This window comes from Acomys minous (genome assembly GCF_964271855.1).
Source record: "Acomys minous genome assembly, chromosome: 17".
In the NCBI taxonomy this organism is placed as follows: Eukaryota; Metazoa; Chordata; class Mammalia; order Rodentia; family Muridae; genus Acomys; species Acomys minous.
In genome coordinates, this window is record NC_140500.1 from 21,630,186 (window position 1) to 21,657,466 (window position 27,281).

Sequence of the window (27,281 nt, forward strand, 5' to 3'; positions counted from 1 at the left end):
CTAGATACTCTGGAACAGCCTAAAAATAAGCAGCAGGTACAGCACCTGATAGGACTGTTTGGCTACTGGCGCCAACACATTCCTTATCAGCAACTCCTACTGCAGCCTCTTTACAAAATTATCAAAAAAGCTCAAGACTTTGAATGGTCAGAAGCACAGGAACAGGCGGTCAGAACCATGATTGACCTAATCAGACAGTACCAATCCCTTGGCTATATTAATAAGGAAGATACAGTAATAATAGAAGTATTGTATACAAAGGGATATGGCAATTGGAATATCTTCGCAAAAGGAAGTAGATTAACACCAATTGGCTTTTACTGCAAAAAGTTCCCATGGTCAGAAAATAAATACTCTCTATTTGAGAGGACCATCTGGGCCACATATGAGGCATGCAGAACTGCCCACTCACTAATAAAGAATAACCCAACTGTGATCCGAACAGAAATGCCCATTATAGACTGGATTAAAGCACCAGGAGAAGCCTGGGCAGGACAACCCATGGAAGGCAAAGTACTTCACTGGAAGTGGTACCTGTCAGACTTTCTCAAACACAATAAAGTATCAACCCAGGGTCATATATCCCAAGCCTCAGAAGAAGTTCTGAGATCAGGGAATACAGAAAACCCAACCTGGTTGATACCACCCAGTCTTATACCTAAGGGCGCTGAACCTGGCCCAGATCAGACCATTGGTCTGTGGGGCACTAAGGAGTTCAGCAAGAATATACCTAATGCATGGTTTACGGATGGGTCATCAACAACTACTAATAATATAGTGAAGTGGAAAGCTGCAGCCTATAGGCCAGAAGATGGTAAGGTCATAACTGACCAAGGAACTGAAAAGTCAGCGCAACACGCAGAAGTAATTAGCAGCTAGACAAACAAAGCAGGAAAATAGGATATGTTCCCCACTATATGGATGGTGGGAATGGTTTAAAGAAATGGTAATGGTAGCAGGCATTGCTATTGTTGTCATTATTCTTGCAAAATTTGCTTTGTCATGCAGAAATAGAGGAAAATATGCCAAACTTCGGAAAAGGACCCAGTGGAAGACAGTGTGACCTGTTACAGCGCAATGGACCCCGCATTTTCATCTCACACTTCTGCCACAGGCATTTTGACCAAATCAATGATACCCCAAATAGCTTACAATCATGGGCAATTAGAACCCTGATAGCACCAATGATGGATGAAATGTTATTAGAATTTGCAGCTTTTAAAACATGGTATGAAATGAATAGAAGATATAGAATTTTAAAACGTTTGCATATTAAAGCTAATTTAAGGAAACCATTTACTTTAATTACTAGAAGTTTGCGCCATTATGACTTTGTAAACCCCAGCCCTGCGAGGCAACTGTTTAACCATCAATAGCCAACAATTGATGGCTAACCAGGATGACACCTTTCATGTTGACATCATTTCAGGTGTCAGGGGGTGGAATGTAATAAACATGTCAGGGCTTGTTTCAAAGCCCAGTGTAGGACATGTCAGGGCTTGTTTCAAGGCCCAGCGTAGAAAATAGCTGACAGCCCAAAAAGCTGACGTCTGACCAGATGTGTGAGTGATAGATAATACCTTAGTAGTAAGTTCTGACCTAGGAGCAGCCAGGACTGCAAGTTGGTGATAAGAGTGCAGCAGAAAGCTAGATGTGTGAATTAGAGAGGGTAAGGTTAAAGTAAGTATAAAAACCCTGAGAAGAAGCAGCCAGCTCTCTTCGCTCGCTAGCTCTCTCTCTCTCTCGCTGTCACCATGATCACCTAAAATGCTACCAGCCGATGGGCGCTCTCCCAGGATGGAGCGGACAGACATGCTGTCAGATAACAACCCGAGAACTGATTCAAGTCGCAGCAGCGAACCTGTTCGACAGAACTTCTCGATATCAGGTCGTATACCCTAATGGCATAAGAGTGTAATGAAATGGTATTGGTGGCTTGGCCTTGGAGCCTTAGCCGCTGCCTTTTGTTGTAGTTGCCTTTGTATTGCTAATAAACCTCTCTTGCTAAATCGTACCACTTGCTCTTGGCCTGACTCTTTTGTTCCGGATTCTGAGTGTAAACTCTCTGCTCGCGACAGTTCCTCTCCTAGGAATGTTTACAAATTACAACTTAACTTTTTGTTTGTTTGTTTTTTCAAGTTGGACTTCTCTGTGTAGCCTTGGCCTTCCTAGGCTCACTTTGTAGACCAGGCTGGAACTCACAGACATCTACCTGCCTCTGCCTCCCAAGTGCTGGGATTAAAGGCATGCACCAGGCTTACAATTTAACTTTTTTTCCTTTTTTTTTTTTTTTTTTTTTTTTTTTTTGGTTTTTCAAGACAGGGTTTCTCTGTGTCCTGGACTTGCTTTGTAGACCAGGTTGGCCTCGAACTCACAGCAACCCACCTGCCTCTGCCCCCCCCCCCAAGTGCTAGGATAAAAGGTGCGCCACTGTGCCCGGTTACAATTTAACTTTTAACTATTAGAAATAGCTTGAAGGGCTGGAGAGATGGCGTAATGGTTAAGAGCACTGTCTGCTCTTCCAGAGGTCCTGAGTTCAATTCCCAGCAACCACATGGCAGTTCACAACTGTCGGTAATTTCGGTTCCAGAGGATCCAACACACTCTCACAGACATACATGCAAGCAAAACACCAATGCCAAATTAAAAATATATAAATAAATAAATAAAATGGGATTGGGTTTGCTTGTTTCTCCCAGCTGAAAAAGTCTTGAAGTAGGCTTGGGATGTAGCCCAGTCTCAGAGCTGGCCTTGTGAACACAAGGCCGTGTCTTGGATCCTCAGCAACACACACACACACACACACACACACACACACGTGAAGGGAGGAGGAGATATGCAAGCTCATTTTCAGCATGCCTGGTGACACACATAGGCAGCTCTCTAGGAATTGAAGAGATATAATTTTACAAGCAGCTAGCAGTTAGGTCTGTCTGCCTTCTCCCTGCCCCTCCCTCCCTTTTTGTCTGCCTCTCTCTCTCTCTCTCTCTCTCTCTCTCTCTCTCTCTCTCTCTCTTTCTCTCTTCTCTGTCAGATCAATGAAGGGCAGGAGTTTGTCTGTCACTGGCTTTTCCCGTAGCTGATGTGGTAGAGGAAGAAAAGTTCCTAAAGGAATGAGGGTAGAGGACGAGGACTGAATGTGACTACTACATTCGCTGCTCATCTGGCTGCTGTCAGAGTCAGGAAATCCTTGAGAGGGTAGAGCTGGGCCAGAGAAGGGGCCCTCTTTGGATGTGAGGTCACATATCTGGAACCAACCCAGGACAGTTGGATATTTGAACAGAGTGAGGGTGGAGCAACTCTGTAAGTAGCGAACTTTACAACAGCCTGTTTGTATTTTAAATCGAAAGGCCGTTTGTGCATTCCTGGGAACTTTCTTTTTTTTCTTTTTCTTTTTTTTTTTTTTTTTGAGTTCATACACTACAGGTATGGGAGGAAATAGGGAAACTGAGTCAGGTGTGAAGTAACAAAAAGTCTTAATTCATGACTGAGCCTCTGACAGGTGGGGTGGTGGGGACAAGAAGCAGCAGTTGAGCTGGGCGAAGTGGTAGCAGTCCGGAGGCAGAGGCAGGGGGATCACCATGAGTTTGAGGCCAGCCAGAGTGACACAGAGAAACTCTGTCTCGAAAAACCAAAAGACAAGAAAAAGGGAAAAGAAGCCGGGTGTGGTGGCACACGCCTTTAATCCCAGCACTCGGGAGGCGGATCGCTGTGAGTTCGAGGCCAGCCTGGTCTACAAAGCGAGTCCAGGACAGCCAAGGCTACACAGAGAAACCCTGTCTCAAAAAAACAAAACAAAACAAAACAAAAAAAAAAGAAAAAGAAAAAGGGAAAAGAAAAAGAGACTCTAGGAAAAGGAAAACAAACAAACAAAACCCCAAAAAGCTGAGGTCTAGCATGGTCCTTTGTGAGGAGGAAAGTACCGTCAACCCAGAAAGGAAGCACTGGGAGATTTCAGTTAGCTCCTGTTAGCTTGCGGCTCCCTGGAACAGCATGGGAAGGGAGAAAAGGATCCAGATTTGTGCTCTGGACCTCAGTAATAAAGCCGGTGCCAGAGACTTTGGAGTCAGCAGGGTTTGAATTATGTAGGTGGTGGCGGGACTTGAGCAGACATCAGTGCTGGAGCAGCCTCGGGAGACCGCAAAGATCCATGAACACATCACTTCTTCCTCGTTATTCGTTTCCTTAGAGTTGAACTCGCCAGGTCAAGTAAGCCTTTGTCCCATTTTCACTAGCCCTTTGTTTTTTCTGTACTTGTCTCCTGGATCGGCCGTGGTCTGTGTAATGTGTGAAAGTTCTAAACACATATTTAAGGTAAGGTACACAGCAGCTGCCTGTGTAAACATAAACACAGCAGCAGAGTTGTTCTCTGACATTCTAATTACTAATTGCAGGGGTTGGATGTGGACAAGGAGGGATGCTGCAGGCTGGGCTGCTAGCTTAGTGAGTGGTAAGGCATGTGATTAGGCCGGGCGGTGGTGGCACATTGCCTATAATCCCAGCACTCAGGAGGCAGAGGCAGGCAGATCGCTGTGAGTTCGAGGCCAGCCTGGTCTACAAAGCTAGTCCAGGAGAGCCAAGGCTACACAGAGAAACCCTGTCTCAGAAAAAAGAAAAAAGAAAAGAAAGAAAGAAAGATGCAATTAGCATGCGCAAAGCCCAGGGTTCAAGCCCCAGAATGCCCCTTAAAAAAAAAAAAAAGATAGTTAAATGGGCCGGATAGATGGCTCAGTGGTTAAGACCACATACTGAGCTCTCAGAGACCAGTCACACAGAACTCACACCTGTCACTCTAGCTCCAGGAGATCAGTTGTCTGATGACACCTGTACTGAGGGAGAAGTTGAAATGACTACAGAAAACTGGACCAGAGTCCATTATTTTAGAAGTACAGTTGAAGGAGAAAGCAGAGAGTGAGAAACACCAATCAAAGTGTAAAGCTTGGTGTCACCTGCCTGTAACTCCTAGCTCTAAGTTTGAGGCTAACCTGATCTACTTAGCTAGAACCTGCCTCAAAATGAAAGTCAGTCAAAGGTGCTGAAGCAGTACAAGGGTCAGACCATTACTTCACTAGGGAGAATGTTCAGGAAGAACTAGAAAAGCACTAAATTCCTCCTAGTACAAAGCCAGCCTAAATATAGTGACTTCAGCTACATAGAAAGTTCAAGGCCGGCCTAGGCTACACATCAAAACCCTGCTCCAAAAAAAAGCAACCCCAGGCTGGTGTGATGTAGTTCAGCTAGCAGAGTGCTTGCCTGGCATGCAGGAGTCCTGGGTTTAGCCGCCAGGACTGTATAAAAACGGTCTTGGGGGGCTGGAGAGATGGCTCAGCGGTTAAGAGCACTGTCTGCTCTTCCAGAGGTCATGAGTTCAATTCCCAGCAACCACATGGTGGCTCACAACCATCTGTAATGTGATCTGATGTCCTCCTCTGCCTGTGCAGATGTACACGCAGGCAGAGCACTGTATACATAATTAGTAAAAAAACAAAACAAAACAAAAAAAAGGTCTTGGTGGTACAGTCTTAGAAGGTGATGGATGAGGATCAGCAACTCAAGAGAGCATCCTTGCTACATATGGACTTGCTACATATGGACTTGCTACATATGGACTTGCTACATATGGACTTGGAGGGTCAGCCTGGGATACAAGAGACAGTCTCAAAACAATACAGAAAAAAAAAAAAAAAGGAAATAAAACAAAACAGCTGGGGATGTAGCTGAGCAGCACATCCTGAAACACGAGGTCTCAGATTCTATGTCAGCCAACCCAGGGACAAAGACACTTAGACTTCGCTATACTTTAATGGACCTCTGAGTTAGGGACTGTGGCGTATGGTGGATAGACAAAGCTGAAAGCAAAAGACAAGGTCCCTGCCCTGAAGGCTTAGAGAGCAAAAGCTCTTCACAGCATAGGACAGCAGAGGTGGCTCAGAGGTGAGTGGCAAGGGCTGCCCTTCCAGAGGACCTGAGTTCCATTTCCAACAGCCACAGGGTGGCTCTGACTCATGTGAAACTCCAACCCTCCTCTGGTCTCTGAGGGACTACAGGCAAGCATGCACAGACATACATGCAGGCAAAACAGCCACATACTTAAATAGATTAAAAAATTTTAATATAGCCTAAACGGGGAATAATCTGGTAATTCATTGACCTTTATCCTAGCAGTCAGCTTTAGAGTGCTGGCCTTACAAGTGTGTGCTATAGCCAGGCATGGTGGCGCCCACCTTTAATCCCAGCACTCGGGAGGCAGAGGTAGGTGGATCGCTGTAAGTTCGAGGCCAGGCTGGTCTACCAAGTGAGTCCAGGACAGCCAAGGCTAACACAGAGAGACCCTGTCTCAAAAAACCAAAACCAAAAAACCAAGTGTGTGCCATCGTGTCTGGCTTAAGATTTAAGCTTGAGCAGAGCGTGGGGGGAACTCAGAGATCAGGAGCTGGGATTAAAGGTGTGCAAGACCAGCCTGGTCTACAGAGCAGAGTCCAGGACAGAGTGAGACCCTGTCTTGGGAAAAAAACTAAGCTAAGTGTGGAGGCACAATGAAAATGTGTCCTTAGCTGACACTGACTTATCTGAATGAAATCTTGGTGGTGGATAAGAGCAATGGAACTAATTTTTATACTTAAAAATCATTTTCATTCTCTCGCACTCAGACTGAATACTCATGATGTGGCTGTTTTGAGGGCAGTTTATTCTTTATTGTTTTCTTGAGACAGGGTCTTGCCTTAGCTGGCATGGCGTTGGCTGTGTAGCCCAGCAGGCGAAAGGTATTCCTCCTGCCTCAGGCTCCAGAATTTTGGGACTGTAGGGATGCAATACCACATTCTGCTTTGTGGAAGTTACTTTCCTTGCTGTTTGCTTCCACGGTCTTACATAGCCCAGCCTGGCTTCACCTCCAACTTAGTATGCAGCCAAGATTAGTCTTTACTACTGATCCTCCTGCCTCCACTACCCAAGTATGGGGATTACAGCTATGTGCTACCATGCCCAGTGTGATTATATATATAATTTAACATTGCTGCAAAGAAAAGGCTTAGCTGGCCAGGCGGTGGTGGGGCACGCCTTTAATCCTAGCACTTGGGAAGCAGAGGCTGGTAGATCACTGTGAGTTCGAGGCCAGCCTGGTCTACAAAGTGAGTCCAGGACAGACAAGGCTACACAAAGAAACCCTATCTAAAAAACAAACAAAACAAAACAAAACAAACAACCAAAAAACCAAAACCCAAAAACAATAAACAAAAACAAAAAAGAAAAAAAAGAAAAAAGAAAAGAAGAGGGGGAAAAAAAGACAGCCATTTATTCAGCTGGACTAAATAAAAATGAGAAAGCAGAGGTGGGAGTGAATGAGGGTTTGGGGCTGGGAGGCTGGAGAGATAGCTCAGTGATTAAGAGCACTTTGGGGTTGGAGAGATGGCTCAGAGGTTAAGAGCACTGACTGCTCTTCAGAGGTTCTGAGTTCAATTCCCAGCAACCACATGGTGGCTCACAGCCATCTATGATGTAACCTGATGCCCTCTTCTGGTCTGCAGGTGTACATGTAGACCACTGTATAAATAATCAATAAATCTTAGGAAAAAAAAACAAACAAAGAGCACTTGCTGTTCTAGCAGAAGGCCCGCGTTCAGTTTTTAGCACCCATGGCCAGTGGCTCACAACTGCCGGTAATTCCAAGTCCTCTTCAGATCGCTAAAGGCAGCTGAATATGCGTGAGCATACACACGCACACAGGCATGCACAGACACACAAAGGTGATGGTACATGCCTTTAATCCCAGCATTGGGGAGGAAAAGAGGAGGGAAGGCTCTGGAGAGATGGCTCAGTTGTTAAGAGCAGTGACTGCTCTTCGGGAAGTCCTGACTGAGTTCCAGTCCCATGATGTAGAAGGATCGAAGCCTGCACTCACACTCCAGTTCCAGGGCCTCAGATCACCCTTTTCTGGCCTCCTATCTGGAACCAGGAACACAAGTAGCGCAGAGACACACGTGCAGGCAAAACACCCACACAAAGAAAAAATAAAAAATAAAAGGACAACATGAGCAGAACACAAATATGCGTTACTCTTAACTTCCTGTGAGTTTAATGAAAGTTGCTGCCTCTTGCTCTGGCAACCACAGCTGTCTTCCCTGTATCACCAGGGAACGGTAAACCAAAACAAACCTTGCCTTAAAAAAAGGGGGGGGTCGCCGCTCTGTGTGTGTGTGTGTGTGTGTGTGTGTGTGTGTGTTACACTAGATGCCTGTAGTCCCAGCACTCGGGAGGCAGAGGCAGGCAAATCTCTGTGAGTTTGACACCAGTCTGGTCTACAAAGTGAGTCCAGGATAGCCAAGGCTACATAGAGAAACCCTGTCCCAAAAAACCAAGGGAGGGGTTGGGGATTTAGCTCAGTGGTAGAGCGCTTGCCTAGCAAGCGCAAGGCCCTGGGTTCGGTCCTCAGCTCTAGAACAAAAAAGAAAAAAGAAAAGAAAAGAAAAGAAAAAGAAAAAACAACCAAAAAACCAAGGGAAAAAGAAGGCCAGACAGATGGTAAAAGCACTTGTCACCAAGCCTGCTGATCTGAGTTTGATCCCCATGCCCCATATGATGGAAGGAGAAAAACCAGTCTCACAGTTGTTTTGATTTCTGCTGGAAATTTTGCGCACACACACACACACACACAATGTAATAAAAATTTTATATAAAAAGGCTTATCTAGGCCAGGCGTGGTGGCACACGCCTTTAATCCCAGCACTCGGAAGGCAGAGGCAGTCGGATCGCTGTGAGTTTGAGGCCAGCCTGGTCTACAAAGTGAGTCCAGGACAGCCAAGACTACACAGAGAAACCCTGTCTCAAAAACACCAAAAAAAAAAAAAAAAAAAAAGGCTTATCTAGCCCAGCTTGTTGGCACATGCCTTTAATCCCAGCACTCAGGGAGGCAGAGGCAGGGGGATCACTGTGAGTTCGAGGCCAGCCTGGTCTACTAGGTGAATCCAGGATAGCCAAGGCTACACAGAGAAACCCTGTCTGGAAATACCAAAAAAAAAAAAAAAAAAAAAAAAAGGCTTATCTAATTTCTAAGTGTGTGTGCGTGTTGTTTTTTTTTTTAATAAAAAGGAAAAATGGGAAATAAACATATGGTCACTAGGGGTGAAATTAGGATTTAATAAAGGGTGAAGGAGATGGCCCAAATCTCAGACGTCTGTGTTCTGATGCCTTCAGAGACAACTATGTGTTTCTTAGCGCTCGTCTGAGGTAAACACACACTGACAACAGATATGCAGGTCAGGAAGCTGGAGACTTCACTAGGAGTGAGTTTGACGCAATTAGAAGAGCTTGTAGGAACTCAGGCAGTTGTCACAGCTTCTAGGGGGTTCTGGCCTTTCTTGTTCTCACCTGGTCTCTCCTTTTTTCCCACTTTCAGAAAATGTGTAAGCACAGTTTTCCCCCTATTCAACTAGTAGGAAATTGCTCAATTGCACTGTAGAATAATAGAATTCTAGGAATAGGCAGGCCTTCCCAAACCCTCAGAAGTACATCAATGGAAAGGAGCAAGCCTTGGCGTTTGACACCACTGACCCGAGGCACCAACCTAAAGGACACCCCATTTCCTCCAAATTCACCCCAAGTCTCCCGGCTGCATTCTCATAAAGCCAAACTTCAGGAGACTGGCCTGTGATCTAACCAGACAGAAGATAATGGGTACTTCCTCCATTATCCATGGGGGGGACTTAGACGCGGTCCTCCAGCCTTGTAGAATTACCCCAGGCGGTCACTGCAGACCCTAATGTCCAAGCTCTCAGATTTCCATGCACTCCCTTGGACCTTGGGGCAGGATTCCCATTCTCAGCCTTGCCATCTCCCTGGAATTTTCCACTGCAGCTGCCTCCGCTCCCAGACACCCCTCCCTGGGCAAAATTCCCGGCTCCCTCCGCCTCCCCTCCCCTAATCACACCTCATTCCCACCCCCAGCCCTGAGGCCCAACCCACAGTCCAGCCCACTCCCCACGGTCCCATACCTCCCAGCAACCCCGGAGGTCCCATTTAGAGAAATGGGAGGCTAGGCCCTTTATGAGAGGGTAAACTAGTGGGTCCCAGTCTCTTTCCTAGGCCGGAGAGAAAGGACAGTGGAGGGGTTCGGCCCCTGTGGGGCGGGAGTGGGGGGAGTGGCCCTCCTCACATCCCCTTATAAGGCAGGGCAAGCAGTTAGGATCCTGGATTGGCTGATTCAAATGAGCATTCCACCTGGCAACAGGGTTTCTATTGGCTCTCAGGAAAAACAGGAGGAAGGTGGATGGAGGTTGTTGGTGGCGGTGATTGGAGGGGGGGAAGGGAGTGGAGGTGACCGGAGTTGAGGGCGGTTACCAGGGCAACAGGGTAAGAGCCCAGCAGGGTGTCCGAGACAGCAGGCGGGGCTGAGAGGTGGAGTAGATGGCAGAGAAAAAAGAAGGCGGGAGGGAGAGAACGAGGTCCTACGCGGAGGGAGCGAGACTAGGGGTGTGTGTGTGGGGGGGGTGTGTGAGTGGAGGGGGTAAGAGAGATAAATGAAGCAAGAGAGGTTCCAGAGATGGGATATGGTTAGAGATCGCTAAAGCCATCAGTCACTGAAGTCCGAGAAGCGCATTGAAAAGGGGAAATGGAAAGATCTCAGAAAAGGTGCACCGAATTCTGCTAGGAAAAACCAGGGTGGGGCTCCAAGATTTATGAGACCAAGAAACTGAATTAAGAGTCTGAGAAACCAAGAGGTGTGTGCAAGGGACCACAAAATGGTGTGTTGACACACTCACATCCTAAAGGATGATGGAGTATCAACAATGGCTTCTTTTTCTAATTTTTTTGAAGGGGGGGGGGTAAGATGTCTCACTGTGTTGCCCAAGATGCTCTCAAACTAATGGCAATCCTCCTGCCTCAGCTTCCCAATGGCTGGAATAGGTCATCTGGCTAAAAATGATGTTTTTATTAAGAAAATTATTTGGAAAAGGTGAAGAATAATGACGGGGCAAACATGACACACACACCCCAAAAATAATTTTTTCCAAAGTCCAGCCTTCTACCTCATCCACCTTTCTGACCTCCAATTCACATCCCAGTCCTCCGCTCCCCCCCCCCCCCCGTCTCTTTCTGAAATCCCAGGATTCTTAAAATGATCCAAAGACTCCGAACCTAGGCGTGAGACGCGGAGGGATGCATGCAATAGGGTGTGGCTGAAACTCCCGATCGGGACCGGTGTTTGTAAAGAGGGTCCAACTGAACACAGAAAGGATGACAGCAGAGGACAGAAAAGAGCAAAGCAAGGAAAAAGATAAAGGGACCGGACGGAGAACTGAACATCAGCTAAGTTAATAGGGCCAGGTGACTGAGGCAGGTAAGACAACAGTGCTGTCTGGGAAAACCTAAAGGGCACACGAGGTATAAAAAGAGAGGTGTAGATGGTTGTAGAGGAAGGGCCTTGGTCTATATGAAGAAGGGGTCAACAGAAACAGAAGGACCAGGGGATGAGAGACGACACAGGTAAGATAGGATAAAGAGGTAGAAGAGAAAAGCAGGGGGTCTCTGATTCCTCTCAGATCACAGGAAACAGACGGAGCCGGCCAAGAACCACAAACGTTAGGTCCAGCCGGCAGGCCCAGGCTGTCCTTTGCACTCTCCCTTTCCTCAAGGCTACCTAGAGAAGGCGGACAAGAGCGGAAAAAGTGGAAGTGGTTCGGCAGCCCCCTTGGTCTTCTTTCAGCTTTTGGTTTCTCAAAATACCTGCCCAGCCTCTCTATCTGCTCCCCGCTCCCGCCCTATAGCAAAATCTCTGGGCTTTGAGGAGGTCAGCAGGAGTCTGGCCACCTCTTCAGTGCGCCCCCAGGAGCCAGCCTCCAGCTCGCAGGCAGTAGGCTGGCATTTGGACGGTGTCTCCCCGCAGGAACCCCACCCCTTCCCACCTCCTCGCCCCACTCCGCTCTTTCCCGAGCCGTCAGTCTCTCCGTTTCCCCCTCCTGGTCTCGTCCTTCCTCCCGCCCGCTCGCTCTCCCGCCCTTCGCTTTCATCCTCCTATCCCCACCTCTCCAACCTCCTCTTTCATCCCCCTCCCCTCTCCTCTCCTCCCCGCTCCCGCCTGCCCCACCCCTGGGAAGCCCCTCCCGTCGGGCAGCGCCGCCTTAAAAGCGGGTTCCCTTCCCGGGGGCGGCAGCGGCTGGTCGGCGGCAGCTCTGCTGGTGCGGGGGCGGCAAGCAAGACCGAGAGATCGCGACCGGAGCTCGCCGGCCACCGCCCGCATCACCCCTTTCGCCCGCCCTCCGGACGGTCGCAGCCCTGCGGGTCTCGGCTCGGGACCCACCCCCGCCCCACCCCGCGCGCCTCTGCCGCCTCTTGCAGCGAGCCAGCTTGCCGAGCGGCCGTCGCTGCCGCTGCCGCCGCCGCCACCGCGCCAAGTTCCGGCCGCGGCCACCCTCCGCCGTCCAGGGCCCCTCTGCCTCGGCCCCGGGACCCCGGCTCCCCGCCAGCCCCGGCCCCGGCACCATGTCGGAGAAGAGCGTGGAGGCAGCGGCCGAGCTGAGCGCCAAGGTACGGGCAGGGGCGGCGGCGGCCCGGCATCCGGGCGGCCCCAGGACCGGTGCGGTCCTTCGCGCCGGGTCGCCCCCGACGGCCCCGAGCGGCCCTGGCGCCGGGTCCCCGCGGACCCCGTTGCGCCTCCCCCCCCACCCCCCGCTCGGAGCCCGGCGCTGCCTACCCTGCTCCCCGCCGCCAGCGCCCTCTAGCGGCCCAGCGCGCGGTGACTCTGGCCTCACCGAGCGGCCCGCGCCCGGCTCCGCCATCCCCACCCCTCTGGTGCCCTGCCGCGTCCGACTCGGCCCGGTCCGTCCTCCCGTCGGAGAGCGGCTCCTCTCGCCTTCCGGGCCCCTTGTCCATGCCGCGGCTTCAGGTCTCTTTCCACTATGACCTCACCTTTCCTCTGCTAAGCGGTTTGGGATCCTCAAGTGTAAACAGGACTCTCCGGGGAGGCTACTCCTCGGCCCCTCCCCTCGCAGCCCGACCGTCTGAGCTTGTCCCCGGAGGGCTGCGCCTCTCCCTCGTCCCCTTTGGGCTCATCCTCATTCGTTCTCCCTCCACCACCGACTTCCAATTTTCTCTTTATCGCCTCCCCTCATGTCGAATTCCTAAAAAAGACAGAAAGGTGGCGAGAATAGCCTTCGAGAAAGCCGAAGCTCAGCATCGCCTGACCATACGTCAAACTGTCTTGGCGCTCAGCAGCTCAGCAGCTGCCTTTCCCGGCCTCATCCCTTTGCCCTTGTCTCCGTTTCAGCCTTCCTCTAATTTCCCCAGGGAAACTGCGGAGTGTCGCTTAGGGAAATTAATGCGGCCAGGCTTGGGGGCTGGGGAGTCCAGGTTTTTTGGGGGGGGGGTTGTCAGTGTAGTTCTGGAGGCCCAAGTGGAATGGGGGAGCTAACAGAATAAAAGGCAGTAGGAGAAGGCCCATGTGAGATCTGACAAGGTGTGCCTGTGTGGCCCTCCGGTGGGTTGTGAGGTGGCATGTGATTTCACTGAGTAGGCGTCTTTGTATGTCTGAGATCCAGCGAGTGTGTGGGACTGCCCGTGTCAGTTACATGTGTGCATGTGGAGACTGACTGAGATGTTCCAGGAGGCATGTTGCCGCTTTGTGAGTGCTGCCTGGCTACGCGGTGCTCCCGTGAGCGAGTGCCAGAATGCCCAAACACCGGCCATGTGTCTCCGGAGCGAGTGGGCGCTCCCCTGTAGATGTGTGAGTTGGTGTGTTAGCCTGGGTGAGCTTGTGTGCCGAGTAGAGAGGCCAGAGAGCTGCTTAGCAGCTGGGGGCAGGTCAGTTGCCCTCCTGGAAAAGAGATCATGGAAGGACAGTGACCAGGAGGACAGGACCCAGGAGGAGAGGGGCCAGCCCTGCGGACTTTGGTCCTTGGTGTTCTCCCTCTGTTCCCCTCACCCCTCTGTCAACCCTGATGGGAAACTCAGGCCAGGCCTGGCTCAGGCTAAGCCGACTTAGTCCTTGCCCAGCCCAGGATGTAAAGAAAAATCCACCTGGTGGTACAAGTGCCAGACACACCATGTGACAGAGAAGTGACAGCAACAAATCAGAATGAAGAACCTGCCAGGAGTGAGAGGGTCAAGTGTCCTGTGCTCTGCTCTCCTCTAGAGAGAGAAGGGAGCCGAGTGTCCCCAGGCTTAGTCACTTGGCACCAAGTCCCTCTTTTACAACCCAGTCTTGTCCTAGAAAGGACACATCCTTCTGGGGTGATCTCCTTGTGAAAACTCCGACCCACTTGGGATCCTGTACACAGAGTTGTATGCTGACATCAGATAAGATTGGAGAAGGGTGGCCCCTGCCAAGGAGTGTGACAGGGAGAGAGGTGGGACCTACTGGGATAGGAAGGGCCTGTGTGTGTGCCCAGACCGGGATTACCCAGTGTCAGAAGAGAATAGGAGTTCAAGCACCTGGTGGGAGGGGCTCTAGACAGGTAATGCCCACCCTCCCATCCAGGCCCACACTTGCTGTGTTGTGCTTCCTCCTTCCTTTGCATGAAGGTAGAGGGCAGGGAACACTGAAAACTAGAGTTTGGGGATAGGAACTGACATGGGACTGTGCTAAAGGGCGAGCCTCACATCCCTGTACTGTTTGGCCAAGTAGGAACAGGAGGAGGAGTAAGGAGACATAAACAGGGAAACAAAGACCTTAGAAGCCGAAGAGGAAGCTGGGAGGGATGCCCAGGAGAGAGAGAGAGAGAGAGAGAGAGAGAGAGAGAGAGAGAGAGAGAGAGAGAGAGAGAGAACAAACTTAGGCCAAGGCCCCTGAGATAGACAAAAGACAGAGCCTGGGCAAGCAGAGAGGGTGAAGAGGGTGGGGCAGCCAGGCTGCTAGCAGATGGGGGATTTGCTTTGTGGAGCTGAACCCCTAAGCTAGGGGAGGTTTGGGAGAACTTGATGGGTTGGGGGAACCTCAGTTATTCTGGCCATTTGCCCCTTTGATCATCACTTTCCCACTCCCCCCCCCCCTTGGGTCTTGGGGAATGAAAGTCTCCGGTCTCAGCCAATTATGGCCCTCCTCCCATTGTGTCTTAATCTGGCCACCTTCACTTAATACCTTTGACCTAGCTGCAGAGTTGGGGAGACCATGCTGGAGGGACTCAAGAGCTGTGTATCACTGGCACTGAGAGAAAGGTGACCTTCTGCCTTGCAGGACCTGAAGGAAAAGAAGGAGAAAGTCGAGGAGAAGGCTGGCCGGAAAGAAAGAAAGAAAGAAGTAGTGGAGGTGTGAGGCTGCAGGAGGAAGAGGATCAGGCTTTGCCCAGACTTCCTTCCCCACTTACCTTCCTGGGCGTGCTGGGTCCTGTCCTTCTCCTGCCCTTCTCCTGACCCCTCCTCTTCCCTTCCCTACCCTGAGGCTCCTAAGCCCTTTCATCACCCAGTGAGTGGCAGCACAGCCAACTTGATATCACTCCATGGCTTGGTCCCCAACAGGAGGAGGAGAACGGAGCCGAGGAGGAGGAAGAAGAAACTGCTGAGGACGGAGAGGATGATGATGAAGGCGATGAAGAAGGTAGGGACGGGCTGTTAAAAATTGAGGCTCAAAGGAACAGTCAGGGAACTGTTGAAGATGCCAAGCCAGGATGGGGGTGGGGTGGGTCTGTACCCAGAACCTCCCAACCTTCCCCAGCGACTCCTTTCTGACTCCTCAGATGAGGAAGAGGAGGAGGAGGAGGACGAAGGCCCCGTGCGGAAGAGAACTGCTGAAGAGGAGGTCGGAGCTGGTTTGGAGCCTGAGAGCTGCCGGGAATGTAGCAGGGGCTGCCGGGAATGTAGCAGGGGCTGGGCGCCCTTTGAATCTAGACCCAGGTCCTCGTGGCCGCATGGGCGGGGGCTGGTGTGGGGCCAACAGAACAGGGGGAGATCTTTGTACAGCTACCTCAACTCTTACCCTCTCCACAGGATGAAGCTGATCCCAAGAGGCAGAAGACAGAAAATGGGGCTTCGGCATGAGCCCCTGCCAGCGGGCTTGGGGATGGGAGGCCCCTCAGGTCCTGGAGGTGGGGCAGGAACACACAAGTCCAGCCCCCCCCTTCTCCTGGCTCCCTGCTCTGGCCCTGCCCCCAGAGCTGTGACCCTTGTCCTTCCACCCAGCCTCTCTCTTCCATCTCTCCAGACACTGCTCCTGCACCCTCACTGCCATCGGTCCAGCTCCTGACCCGCCTCATCTGTGCTCCCCAGCGGGCCTTCACTTTGCTCCCCTGCCTTGCCACACCATCCCATCTGTTCCAGTCCTTGCGAAACTTCTCCTTACCCTCTGCACCCCCAGCCTCTCAGCCTGCCCTTCTCTCTCCTGCCTGACCCCTGGGTCTCCCTCAGATTCCCTCCTCTCAGACAGCGCCAGGCCGGGGTGGGGCCGGGGTTGGGGCCAAGCCCCGATAGCTGTCCCCTCCCCTTTTTGTATAATTTAATAAAGAAATGGTCGCGCTTCTGTTTTTAACCTGTCTCCTGCTTTCCCGGAGTCCAGTCAGTGCATGAAAGGTTGGAGAGCGGGGTGGCAGACCTCATACCCAGATCGTAGAAGACAGGACCAGTCCTCAGGAGCCCAGGGTCTTTCCCTGGGGCCTGACAACGTATGCCCTGTTTTGGGTTCCTGGGGATGTTCCTCCGAAGAAATGCACAGTATCTTGTTAACCCACATAAGATGTAGACACTGCTGAGCCCAGTGGAAAGCTACCAGCTCCGATGTGCTGAACCAGGCCGATTAGAAACAGAAAGTCCCGCCCCCAGGGTGGAAGAGGCTGGTAGGCCTAGGTCTCAACCTAGGCTTTGGAAAGGGAACTGCCAAGCATGGACGTTTTTTTGACATGTGGGAAGGAGGGTCCTCTTAAGTGAAGCAGGGAAGGACTCAGTGTGTTATCAGTCCTTGTCACCTGCTCTCTCATTTTCTTACCTGGGCTGAGCTGAGCAAGAGAGCAGTTGGATTCTGCCTCAGTCTCTATTCTCTTGAGACACTATGTAGCGCTGGCTGGCCTCTCTACTTCCCAAGTGCTGGGATTAAAGGACTCTTTAAAATTTGGGTTTTTTTGTTTTTGTTTTTGTTTTTGTTTTTTCTCGAGACAGGGTCTCTCTGTGTTAGCCTTGGCTGTCCTAGACTCACTTGGTAGACCAGGCTGGCCTCGAACTCACAGCGATCCTCCCGCCTCTGCCTCCCGAGTGCTGGGATTAAAGGCGTGTGCCACCATGCCCGGCAAATTTTGTTTTCTTACCATAGGGTATATCGAAGCCCATGGTGACCCTGAGCTTACTATGTAGCCCAAGCAAGCCTGAAACTCAATTCATCCTACCCCTACCTCCCCAAATCTAGAATTACAGATATGTGCCCCCATTGCAAACTCTGGATTGTGTGTGTGTGTGTGTTTGTGTGTTTTAAAGTTTGCTACACGATTTCTACATTCTATTTCCATAGTTTTGCCTTCATTTTTTTTTGAGGGGGTGGGTGGGTTTCAAGATAGTGTTTCTCTGTGTAGCCTTGGCTATCCTGGACTCACTTAGTAGACCAGGGTGGTCTTGAACTCACAGAAATCTGCTTGCCACTGCCTCCGAGTGCTGGGATTATAGCTGTGCACGATGGTGTCCTGCACCTTCAATTTTTAGTACAGAATCTTCAATTGGGGGGAACTTGTTTTTGTTTTTTGTTTTTTGTTTTTTCAAGATAGGGTTTCTCTGTGTAGTTTTGGCTGTCCTGGATTCACTTTGTAGTCCAGGCTGGCCTCGAACTCACAGCCACCACCGCCCGGTTTATTGGGGGGAACTTGGAAGCTGGGAAAGCATCCTACTGTACCTCGGTTCCGGGAACTTGTCGCTCTTCCAAAAGACCTGAATCTGGTTTCCAGCGTCCAGATCTGGCTGCTCACAACCCTCTCGGATCTCCAGCTCCAAATAATTCGACACCCTCTTCAGGCCTCTGGCCATTCACACACAGGTGGTATTCACTCTGTCTGCACACTGACACACAAATAAAAATCAACATTTAAAACAAGTATCCCATTGTCACCATCTTCCTAGAAGAAGAAAAGCCACTCCGTAATGCAAATAGGGTTAGGGACTATACAGCTTTTGCCTTCCGTGTCCCCTAACCTTGGCAAGGTTATTTAATGCCCGTGAGCCTGGGCTTCCTCTTATGTACAGAAGGAGAGGGCATCGGGTTTCACAAGAGCTTTATGGAAAATGTACAGTCTATAGAGTGAGGACTGACACCATGTAGCTACTATACTTTTTCCACCAAGCCCTTACCCAGATCTGGTAACTTGTGGTATGGTGACACGTCTTTGTGTACCTACCTAAGAGATACCGAGCAGCTATGGAGGCAGTGTGCAGGGGCCGGTGACGTTCTTGGGAAGTTGATGGGGAAGGAGCTTGTCAAGAAGAAACCGACAGCGGAGGCAGCTTAAAGTTACAGCTGTAATGCGAGGCAGAAAGGCTTGGTGAGGAGAGAGAGAGAGAGAGAGAGAGAGAGAGAGAGAGAGAGAGAGAGAGAGAGAGAGAGAGAGAGAGAGAGAGGGGGAAGGAGAAGGGAGAAGGGGTGAAGGAGGGGGCGGTGGGGAGACCCGAGAATGAGGAAGTAAACAAGGGGACTGCCACCACAGAGACAGAGGGCTGCTGGGAATCAGCCCCCTCACACTTTCCGCTGCGAAGCGAAACCCTGAGCCCTGGGCTGGGGGGCGGGCAGTGGGGAGGGGAAGTGAGGAAGGTGGTAGGAAAGCAAAAAAAAAAAAAAAAGGGGCCCAGAGGAGCAGAGCACCATCCCAGCTCACTGCAGTGGCCTTGCCTAGGCTCTGCTCTGGGGCCCCAGCCCTGCCCTCTAATAATTACCCTCCAGCTCTCTCCAGAACCCCCTGCTGGTGGTTCGCTTGACCCTGACGTCTTTTCCTTCGCCTCATCTCCCTCCTTGTAGAACTCCTTTTTTTTTCCTTCCCTCCCAGGACCTCTTCCTGACCTCCCTTGGAGGGTTGGGGAGGCCCAGACCATAGCGATGAGGGAGGCTTCGTTCCTAGGCTTATTGTTTCTGCGGCTGCTTTGGGAAGCTCCAGGTAAGTCAGGGAGTTCTGGAGAAGCCAGCAGGGACTTCTCCTTAGTTCAGTGGTGATCTCCGGATACCGTTTTTTTTTTTTTTAAGGGCACCCCTTCCGATCCCAAAGCTACCTCAGTCTCCCCTCAGCAGGGAGGAACGATGTTTTTCTCTCTCGGGAACGCCAAGGTCCTTCTCTAGTCTCAAAGCGCTTGGCTCATGGCCCTTGGCCTCTCTTTTGCTCCACTAGTCGTGGCTTCAGGGCCTGGGAACGAGGTGTCTGTGGTGTGGGCCCAAGAGGGAGCTCCTGTCCATCTTCCCTGCAGCCCCAAATTCCCCAACCGGGATCCCAGCCTTCTGCGAAGAGGAGGGGTCACTTGGCAACATCAACCAGACAGGTATGAACCCCAAGGCTGGGAGACAGAACCTCCCAATCTGGTGCTAATGGCATCCTGATAAAACCCCATCCAAGCCAGTTCTGTCCTTTTTTTGTGTGAGTTCCTCTGAAGCCAGCGGCTCAGCCTCCTTTACCCCCACATAGGCTTCCTGTGATTTCTCTGCAACCCGCTCCCCACACATCTGCATTCTATAGTTGACCACCTCTCCGGTGACAGATGGTGCTGAAGACCAACAGAAGTGGGGACAAGGGTAGTTATAGAGGGGGTGGGCGGAGGGGGGGGGAAGGGAGGCTGCTAGGCAGGTGGCTTTATCCGCAGAGTGTGCTTGGAGTGCATGCTCTGCATGGCTTTTTAAAACTGCCCCGGAATTTCTCAGTCCTATTCTTTCCCCCGATCCAGTGGCCAAGACCAACTGGATCCCAATCCTGCCCTTGACCTTCGCCGGAGGATGCCTTCGCCTGGGAGCCCGCCACCCCGTCCCTACACCGTGCTGAGCATGGCTCCAGGAGGCCTGCGTAGCGGCAGGCTGCCCCTGCATCCCCGTGCGCAGCTAAGTGAGCGCGGCCTCCAGCGCGGCGACTTCTCCTTGTGGTTACGCCCAGCCATGCGCGAGGATGCTGGCGAGTACCGCGCCGCTGTGCGCCTCCCGGACCGCACCCTCTTCTGTAGTCTCCGCCTGCGCGTCGGCCAGGCCTTGAGTAGGTGGGGCCGGACCAAGGGAGAGAGGGGCTGGGAAAGCAGATCCCTGTTGCCTCGAGGCAGGAAGAGCTATGGCAGGGGTTATACTTTAGACCTCCAGAAGTGTACAAGAAGGGATGGCCGCCTGATGGCAGAGTGGAAAGTGCTCCCCTTGAAATGCATGCCTCTATATGGGGATGAGGGAGCTATGGGGAGAAATTGTATCACACACACACACACACACACACACACACACACACACACACACACACACACACGGTCTTCCACCTACAGCGGGAGTGTCCTCCCTGGTGGAGGTAGAGGTGGGGAGGCACCTTTCTTTGGGGGTTGGGGTGCACAGAGTGATTGATTTAAGACATCCATAGCTCATCCTCAGGCACGGGCCAAGTTAAGTAAAGTGGAGGCAGGAGACAGTGGACAGGAGTCCCAGGTCCCCAGGAGATCCACGTTAAGCAGCCCCAGGTTTCAAGTACTGAGTTTGAATGGGAGACTTTGCAGAGAATCTGAAGGCAATATCCCTGACTCCATGCTTGGTCTGGCCAGCTGCATTAAAAAGGTGTTTCCGTCTAGTAGACTGATCAGTTGTTTTTGTTATTGTTTTTGTTTTTAACTTTTGCACAGTGACTGTCAGTCCTCCAGGACCCCTTGCACCATCTGGTTGGGTCGTTCTGAACTGCTCCTTCAGTCGCCCTGACCGCCCAGTCTCTGTGCACTGGTTCCAGGGCCAGAGCCGAGTCCCTGTCCACGAATCTCCACGTCACCACTTAGCTGAAAGTTTCCTCTTACTGCCCCAAGTCAGCCCCATGGACACTGGGACCTGGGGCTGTGTCCTCTCTTACAAAGATGGCTTCAACGTCTCCATTACGTACAACCTCAAGATTCTGGGTAATTCTTCTAAGCTATCTTTACTTTTGACCGCAACTCCATCCTGCTCCCCACCTCCTCTGACTCATGGGCCCCCAAAACTGCATCTTAGCTGAGGTGTCACCTCCGATTGCTCTATCTCGGTGCCCTTTAAACCCCCTCCTCTCTGGGGGTCTTTTAGCTGCCCTCTCTCACTGTAGTTTGCCCTTTTGGCTGTCCAGCCTTCAGATAGATAGCCTTTGGTCTCCCGCTGGCTCAGGCCAGTATGCAGTTTTCCGGTTTCCCTAGTTTGTCTGCTTTGTTCTTTTTCTTTTGTGTGTGTTGGCCAAATCCTTCCTTCACCCTTCTGCCTGCCTTCCTCAAAGTCGTCCCCCCCACTCCCCCCAACCCCCCACTGCGTACTGACCTTGGCTCCCCTCACACACACCCCACTGCGTATTGACCCCCTTGGCTTAACTTGTTTTCCCTTTCTTTCCAGGTCTGGAGCCCCTAGCCCCTTTGACAGTGTATGCTGCTGCAGGTTCTCGGGTGGAGCTGCCTTGTCACTTGTCCCCCGGTGTGGGGACCTCTTCTTTGCTCATTGCCACCTGGACTCCTCCTGGGGGAGGCCCTGAGCTCCTGGTAGCTGGAAAGGGCAGCCATTTCACCCTTCAACTTGAGGCTGTGGGCCTGGCCCAGGCTGGCAACTACACCTGCAGTATCCATCTTCAGGGGCGGCAGCTCAGTGCCATTGTCACTTTGGCAGTCATCACAGGTGGGAAAGGAATAGCTTCCATTTCAGGCGAGAAAGAACAGGGCAGGAGTGTTGGCTGGCAAAGTCAGTGCACACGTACTCCCTGATGCCAGGCCAGTCTGTTCAAGCTGTTGCTTCTTTTCTTTTAAATTTGTGTGTGTGTGTGTGTGTGTATGTGTGTGTGAACGTGTGAGTGTGTGACAGTGTGTGTGTGAGGCAGTGTGTGTGTGTGACAATGTGTGAGTGTGTGAATACAGTGAGTGCACATGTGTGGAGGTCACAGGACAACTCTGTAGACTCAGAGACTCCCTCCACCACCTTTCTCTGGGTTTTAGGGACTGGTTGCCAGCTTACATGGCAAGTGCCTTTTGTCATGTAGCTTAGGATGACCCTCAACTCCCCCCATCCTTCTGCCTCTACTTCCCAAGTGCTGGGACTACAAGCACGTACGACAGCACCTGTCAAATTATAAGCTTTTTTTTTTCCTTTAAAAACCTCCATGATAAAACAAAACAAAAACAAAACTGAAACTGAAAGTCTCCCCTTGAGTCACAAAAATAAAAGTTCCACTCTAGTCTAAGGGACTCCCCGATGCTGAACTGGCGGGATGTCTCAGAAGCTAGATATGGAGATGATAAAAATGTGAAAAAAAATCTGAATAGTGAAAAAAAAAAAAAAAGGAGGCAAAAGTCTGCTTTTGGCCTAGGGCTCCATTAACGTTGTGGGAGTTGACCTGGGTTTGGAAGGAGTTCATAAATCAGTCCCTTGTCAGCAAATATTTACTGGGTAAGGACTTTCCAAGACAGTATAACATAAAAACAGGTAAAACAAAACAAAACCAAAACACAAAAGCAGAGGGTGTGTGTTCATTGCTTGGCAGCCACCAGCCATGATGGATTAGCAACATCTGCAGCACTCACCTGAGGCCACTAAGCAGTAAGAAGCGCCACGTGGTAGATGCTTAGTAGTGTATATTGGAGCCAGGTTGGGGGGAGGGGGGGGAAGACACACTGCCGTAATCTCAACGCTTTGCAGGAGGGATCAGGAATTCAAGGCTAACCCCAAAGTACACAGTGAGTTCAAGACCAGCATGGGCTGCATGAGATCCTGTCTCCAAACAAACAAACAAACAAATATTGATTACTTGACTAAGTAGATGAACTAACAAAAGCATGGCCCTAGAATGCCAGCTCTGAGTCCCTCACACTTTTTCTATACTTCTAGCTAAATATTATATTGACTGTACCCCTCAGCTTCACAGGGAACCCCACCTTTTCATGTCAATCCTTTTGCTGACTCAGTCCATTAGTGACCCCATTGGGCTCCCATTCATCCCAAACCCTTCTTTGCTACATTAGATCAGTCCCTGAAGCCCACCCATTCTTCTGCCCAGTGTTAATGGCCAGCATCTTACAGTCTAAATATCTGAGGCTCTGAGGTTGGCTTTGAACTCCTGAACTCTTGATCTTTCTGCCTCTATTTCCAAGTACTGGGATTACAAGTATGAGCTGCCATGCCTGACCTCCAATGCTCACTTCTTCCTTCTCCTTCCTCACCTCCTTCTCTTCTCTTTTGACATAGGGTTTGATGAATGCCAGATGGGTCTAAAGCTCACTATATGTGGAGGATGGCTTTGAACTTCTAATTCTCCTGCTCCACCTCCCAAATGCTAGGATTATAGACAGACAGCCACCACACCCAATGTACGTGGTGTTGGGGATTGAACCAAGGGATTCTGCCAGGGAGCTATCATCTGGGCTAAACCAGTAGTCCTCTAGGGTCTTCTAAAAGATCACCTGTGCGGGCACGCATGCATGCGCACATGCACACACGCATGCGCACACACATACATGCCTGCCTTTAATTCCAGCACTTAGGAGGCACAGAGGCAGTTATATTTCTGAGTCTGAGGCCAGCCTAATCTACAGGACCAGTTCTAGAACAGCCAGGGCTACACAGAGAAACCCTGTCTTGGAAAAAAAAAAAAAAAGAAAATCAGGTCTATTCAGCTCTTCAGTGGGAGAAGGATCATCACTGGTTTTACAGAGAAGGAATGTTCTTAAGTCCTCACCGCTGGCAAGCGCTAAACTTGAAACTTGGATGTCTGTGTCACTAAGTCCCCCATATGCCATGTTCAGCTGGGTCAAGGGCCTTCACCATTTGTCTATTCCTGCCACCTTCTCTCTGGTTAGCTTTGAGCATGCATGTTCTGCCTGTAGATCCATCAACTGGTTACATTCAAGGAGGGGCCAAAGGTACCCCAAAGCAGGGGTGCGGGGCACTGGTGTGAGCCAAGGCAAGGGACATTGTCAGAAGTACTGGGTGCTAATTCATCTGACTGACCATTGAGAGTCTGAGCAGTTTAGAAGAGAATATGCTTGTGTGTGTGTGTGTGTGTGTGTGTGTGTGTGTGTGTGTGTTTCTGTGTGTGAGTGCACATGGGTGTCCAAGGAGATGTGAGAAGAGAGTGTTGGATCCCCTGAAGCTGCCAGTGTGGGTGCTGTGAACTGAGTATGGGTCCTCTGGAAGATCAGTAAATTCTGATAACTTAGTAAAAACTGAACCACCTCGCCATTGTATTTTATTGAAAAATGTATTTTATAAGCCTGGTGGTGGTGGTAGTAGAGGTGGCAGCAGAGCAAGCCTTTACTCCCAACACTGGGGAAGCAAAGGCAGGTACATCTTTGAGTTTGAGGCCAGTCTTAAGTCTACAGAGTGAGCTCCAGGACAGCCAAGACCACACAGAAAAACCCTGTCCAAAAAAAATTGTATTTTATTATATGTGTATGGGTGGGTTTTTTTTTGTTTGTTTGCTTTTAAAGATTTATTTATTATTATGTATACAGTGCTCTGCCTGCGTGTACTCCTGCAGGCCAGAAGAGGGTACCATATCACATTACAGATGGTTGTGAGCCACCATGTGGTTGCTGGGAATTGAACTCAGGGCCTCTGGAAGAGCAGTCAGTGCTCTTAACTGCTGAGCCATCTCTCCAGCCCTGTGTATGGGTGTTTTGTGTGCTTGTACATCTGTGTCCACTGCCCACAGAAACAGAACAGGGCATTGGTAGTCTCCTGCATCTGGACAAGAGTGTGAACTACCATGTGGGTGATGGGACTCGAACCCGGGTCCTTTGGAAGAACAGCAAGTACTTAACCATTTAGCCATCTCTCCAGCCTTTTTTCTACCTTTTTAAAACAAGGTCTTATGTATGTAGCTCAGGCTGACCTTGAATTCAATGTATAGTAGATCTTTAACTTCTGATTTTCCTGTATCAGTTTATGTGGTGCTTGGAATTGAACCCAAGGACTTATACGTTGTAGGAAAGTGTTCTGCCAACTGAGGTATAGCCCCAGCAGGAATAATAGTTCTCACGTGGCCTTCGGGACCACTTTGAGTTTGAATAATGTCTTGAAGAGTTGGCAACATTTTGAGCAGGTAAGCAATCAAATTAGAGCACTGTTTTTTGTTTTGTTTTGAAGATTTATATACTTATTATTTATTCAGTTTTCTGCCTGCATGCCAGATGAGGGCACAAAAATCTCATTATAGATGGTTAGGAGCCACCATGTGGTGGCTGGGAATTGAACTCGGGACCCCTGGAAGAACAGCCAGTGCATTTAACCTCTGAGCCATCATCTCTCCAGCCCTAGAGTACTGTTTTAAGATTACTGTGGCCAGGCGGGACACCCCTGTCATCTCAGGACTTCAGAGATGGAGGCAGGAGAATCAGGAGTTCAAGGCCAGCTTGAGCTCCATGAAACCCTGTCTCAAAAAAAACAAAAGAAAACCAAAGATAAATTTAGTCATGGCCTAGGATCTCTGCCCCTGTCCTTTCTCCAATCTGATCTCCAGTGAGAGCCAGGTGGCAGAGGTGTGGGATTGCAACCTTGATAACAGCTAAGGGGTCAAGACCCCCGCCACCCCATGAGATCTCTTTCCTCTAATTTTTCAGTGACTCCTAAATCCTTTGGGTTACCTGGCTCTCCTGGGAAGCTGTTATGTGAAGTAACCCCAGCGTCTGGACGAGAACGGTTTGTGTGGTGGCCGCTGAACAACGGGTCCGGGAGTTGCCCAGGCCCTGAGCTGGAGATACAGAAGGCCAGGCTCCTGTCTGAGCATTGGCAGTGCCAGCTGTACCAGGGACAGAAGCTTCTTGGAGCAGCGACGTCGGTCGCAGAGTCTAGTTCAGGTCTGAGGTTCCAAAATGCCATGGCCCCAACCCGAAAGCAGTCACCTCAATCGCCTTCCAGGCCCTCCACCCTCCACATTCTCCCCTTCCCACTCAGGGACCTGACTTCAAGCTCTCTAGGCCTGACCTATTTCTGTCATTAATTAGCTGAACGATCCTGGTCAAGTCCCCTAAACTCTCTGACCTCGTTGCATCGATAAAGGCAGCAAGGTCTCCTTTTTCATCTCCAGCCCCCAATCTAAAGCAGCGCTTTCCTCATAGGTGCCCGGAGTGCGAGGAGACTCACCGGTGACCTTAAAGGAAGCCACCTCTTTCTCCTTCTCATCCTTGGTGCCTTCTCTCTGTTCCTTCTGGTGACTGCGGCCTTTGGCTTTCAGCTATGGAGAAAACAGGTGAGCCAGGACACAGCTCTCCCTGTCCTCAGACCTCAGAGTGCTCTGTGGGACCCCTTCCTTGAGGAAGACAACCATAATGGATTCTGAATATGCTCCCAGAGCCCCTGTACTGGGAACACCTTGTAACTGGGAAGCTTTTTTGTTTTTGATTTTGTTTTTTGTTTGTTTGTTTGTTTTTTGAGACAGGGTCTCTCTGTATAGCCTTGGCTGTCCTGGGCTCACTTTGTAGACCAGGCTGGCCTCGAACTCACAGTGATCCGCCTGCCTCTGCCTCCCCGAGTGTGGGCTCATGCCCCTGCTGAGACAGGATTTTTCTTACATAGGTATTATTAAAGCCCGGCTGTAACTGGGAAGCTTAAAGCGGCTGAGAGAAGGCCCTGGGCCAGAGGGGGTGGACTGAAAAGAAAACAAAAGACCTCGGTGTTTGTTTTGTTCCTTCCTCCTCCTCTATCCTCTCTTCCTTTGCCCTCTCTTTTGTCCTTTCCCCACAGTGGCTGCGGAGAAGATTTTCTGCCTTAGAGAACGGGCTTCACCCACCTCCGGCTACGAGCAAGATAGAGGAGCTCGAGCAAGAACCGGAGCTAGCGATGGAACAGAAGCCAGAGGTACAGCCCGAAGAGGAGCGGGAGCCAGAGCTCAGGCAGCTCTGAGCCGGGAGCTGAGGCAGCCTGCAGGTCTCAGCAGCACGGTCCCAATAAATTCCCTGTCAGCAGCACACCGGAGTCTTGACTCTTTCTTGTCCCCGGAAAGGTTCCTGGCTCTCCCGGCCGCTGGGGGCTCCCTTCTCCCACTCCAGTCTCCCAACCCACTTTCTCCAGCCAGTCTATCTCCTCGTTTCCTTGTCTAATGCTAGCCTCTTTGTTTCTCTTTCTATGTTGCTGCCTTTCTCCTGAGTAAGCCGTGTCGTCCCCCTCCCCCTAGTCCCGACCCACCTCACCCCCGTCCCCCTCCCCCAAGCTCCAAAGAGCCCTCGCTTCT

At 50.7% G+C, this 27,281-nt stretch overlaps 2 protein-coding genes across 3 annotated transcripts; both read left to right on the forward strand.

Moving 5' to 3' along the window:
- Positions 1 to 12,129: 12,129 nt before the first annotated feature.
- Positions 12,130 to 16,453, forward strand: PTMS (parathymosin). The gene is made up of 5 exons (XM_084765172.1): positions 12,130 to 12,522; positions 15,167 to 15,238; positions 15,448 to 15,526; positions 15,666 to 15,727; positions 15,916 to 16,453. Exons 1-5 carry the CDS (start codon positions 12,478 to 12,480, stop codon positions 15,964 to 15,966), a joined length of 309 nt encoding a protein of 102 aa, XP_084621298.1. The 5' UTR covers positions 12,130 to 12,477; the 3' UTR covers positions 15,967 to 16,453.
- Positions 16,454 to 18,299: 1,846 nt separating this feature from the next.
- Positions 18,300 to 27,011, forward strand: LAG3 (lymphocyte activating 3). Of its 2 annotated transcripts, XM_084765102.1 has the most exons (9): positions 18,300 to 18,440; positions 18,939 to 19,046; positions 19,275 to 19,422; positions 19,822 to 20,120; positions 20,743 to 21,006; positions 21,464 to 21,739; positions 25,672 to 25,908; positions 26,170 to 26,300; positions 26,795 to 27,011. In XM_084765102.1, the coding sequence occupies exons 2-9, from the start codon at positions 18,989 to 18,991 to the stop codon at positions 26,951 to 26,953; spliced, it is 1,572 nt and encodes a 523-aa protein (XP_084621228.1). In that variant the 5' UTR covers positions 18,300 to 18,440; positions 18,939 to 18,988; the 3' UTR covers positions 26,954 to 27,011. The 2 variants fall into 2 exon arrangements, with proteins under 2 accessions (XP_084621228.1, XP_084621227.1); XM_084765101.1 differs by lacking the exon at positions 18,300 to 18,440 and having other exon boundaries at positions 18,711 to 19,046.
- The last annotated feature ends 270 nt before the right edge of the window (positions 27,012 to 27,281 follow it).

What these genes read in the sequence shown, in the direction of transcription:
- PTMS (XM_084765172.1), top strand. Translation starts at nt 12,478, where the DNA reads ATGTCGGAGAAGAGCGTGGAGGCAGCGGCCGAGCTGAGCGCCAAG. An exon ending in GAAAGAAAGAAGTAGTGGAG is followed by an intron (nt 15,239 to 15,447) that starts GTGTGAGGCTGC and finishes GGTCCCCAACAG; the next exon opens with GAGGAGGAGAACGGAGCCGA. An exon ending in TGATGAAGGCGATGAAGAAG is followed by an intron (nt 15,527 to 15,665) that starts GTAGGGACGGGC and finishes CTGACTCCTCAG; the next exon opens with ATGAGGAAGAGGAGGAGGAG.
- LAG3 (XM_084765102.1), top strand. Translation starts at nt 18,989, where the DNA reads ATGAGGGAGGCTTCGTTCCTAGGCTTATTGTTTCTGCGGCTGCTTTGG. An exon ending in GCGCGTCGGCCAGGCCTTGA is followed by an intron (nt 20,121 to 20,742) that starts GTAGGTGGGGCC and finishes ACTTTTGCACAG; the next exon opens with TGACTGTCAGTCCTCCAGGA. An exon ending in TTCAGCTATGGAGAAAACAG is followed by an intron (nt 26,301 to 26,794) that starts GTGAGCCAGGAC and finishes CTTTCCCCACAG; the next exon opens with TGGCTGCGGAGAAGATTTTC.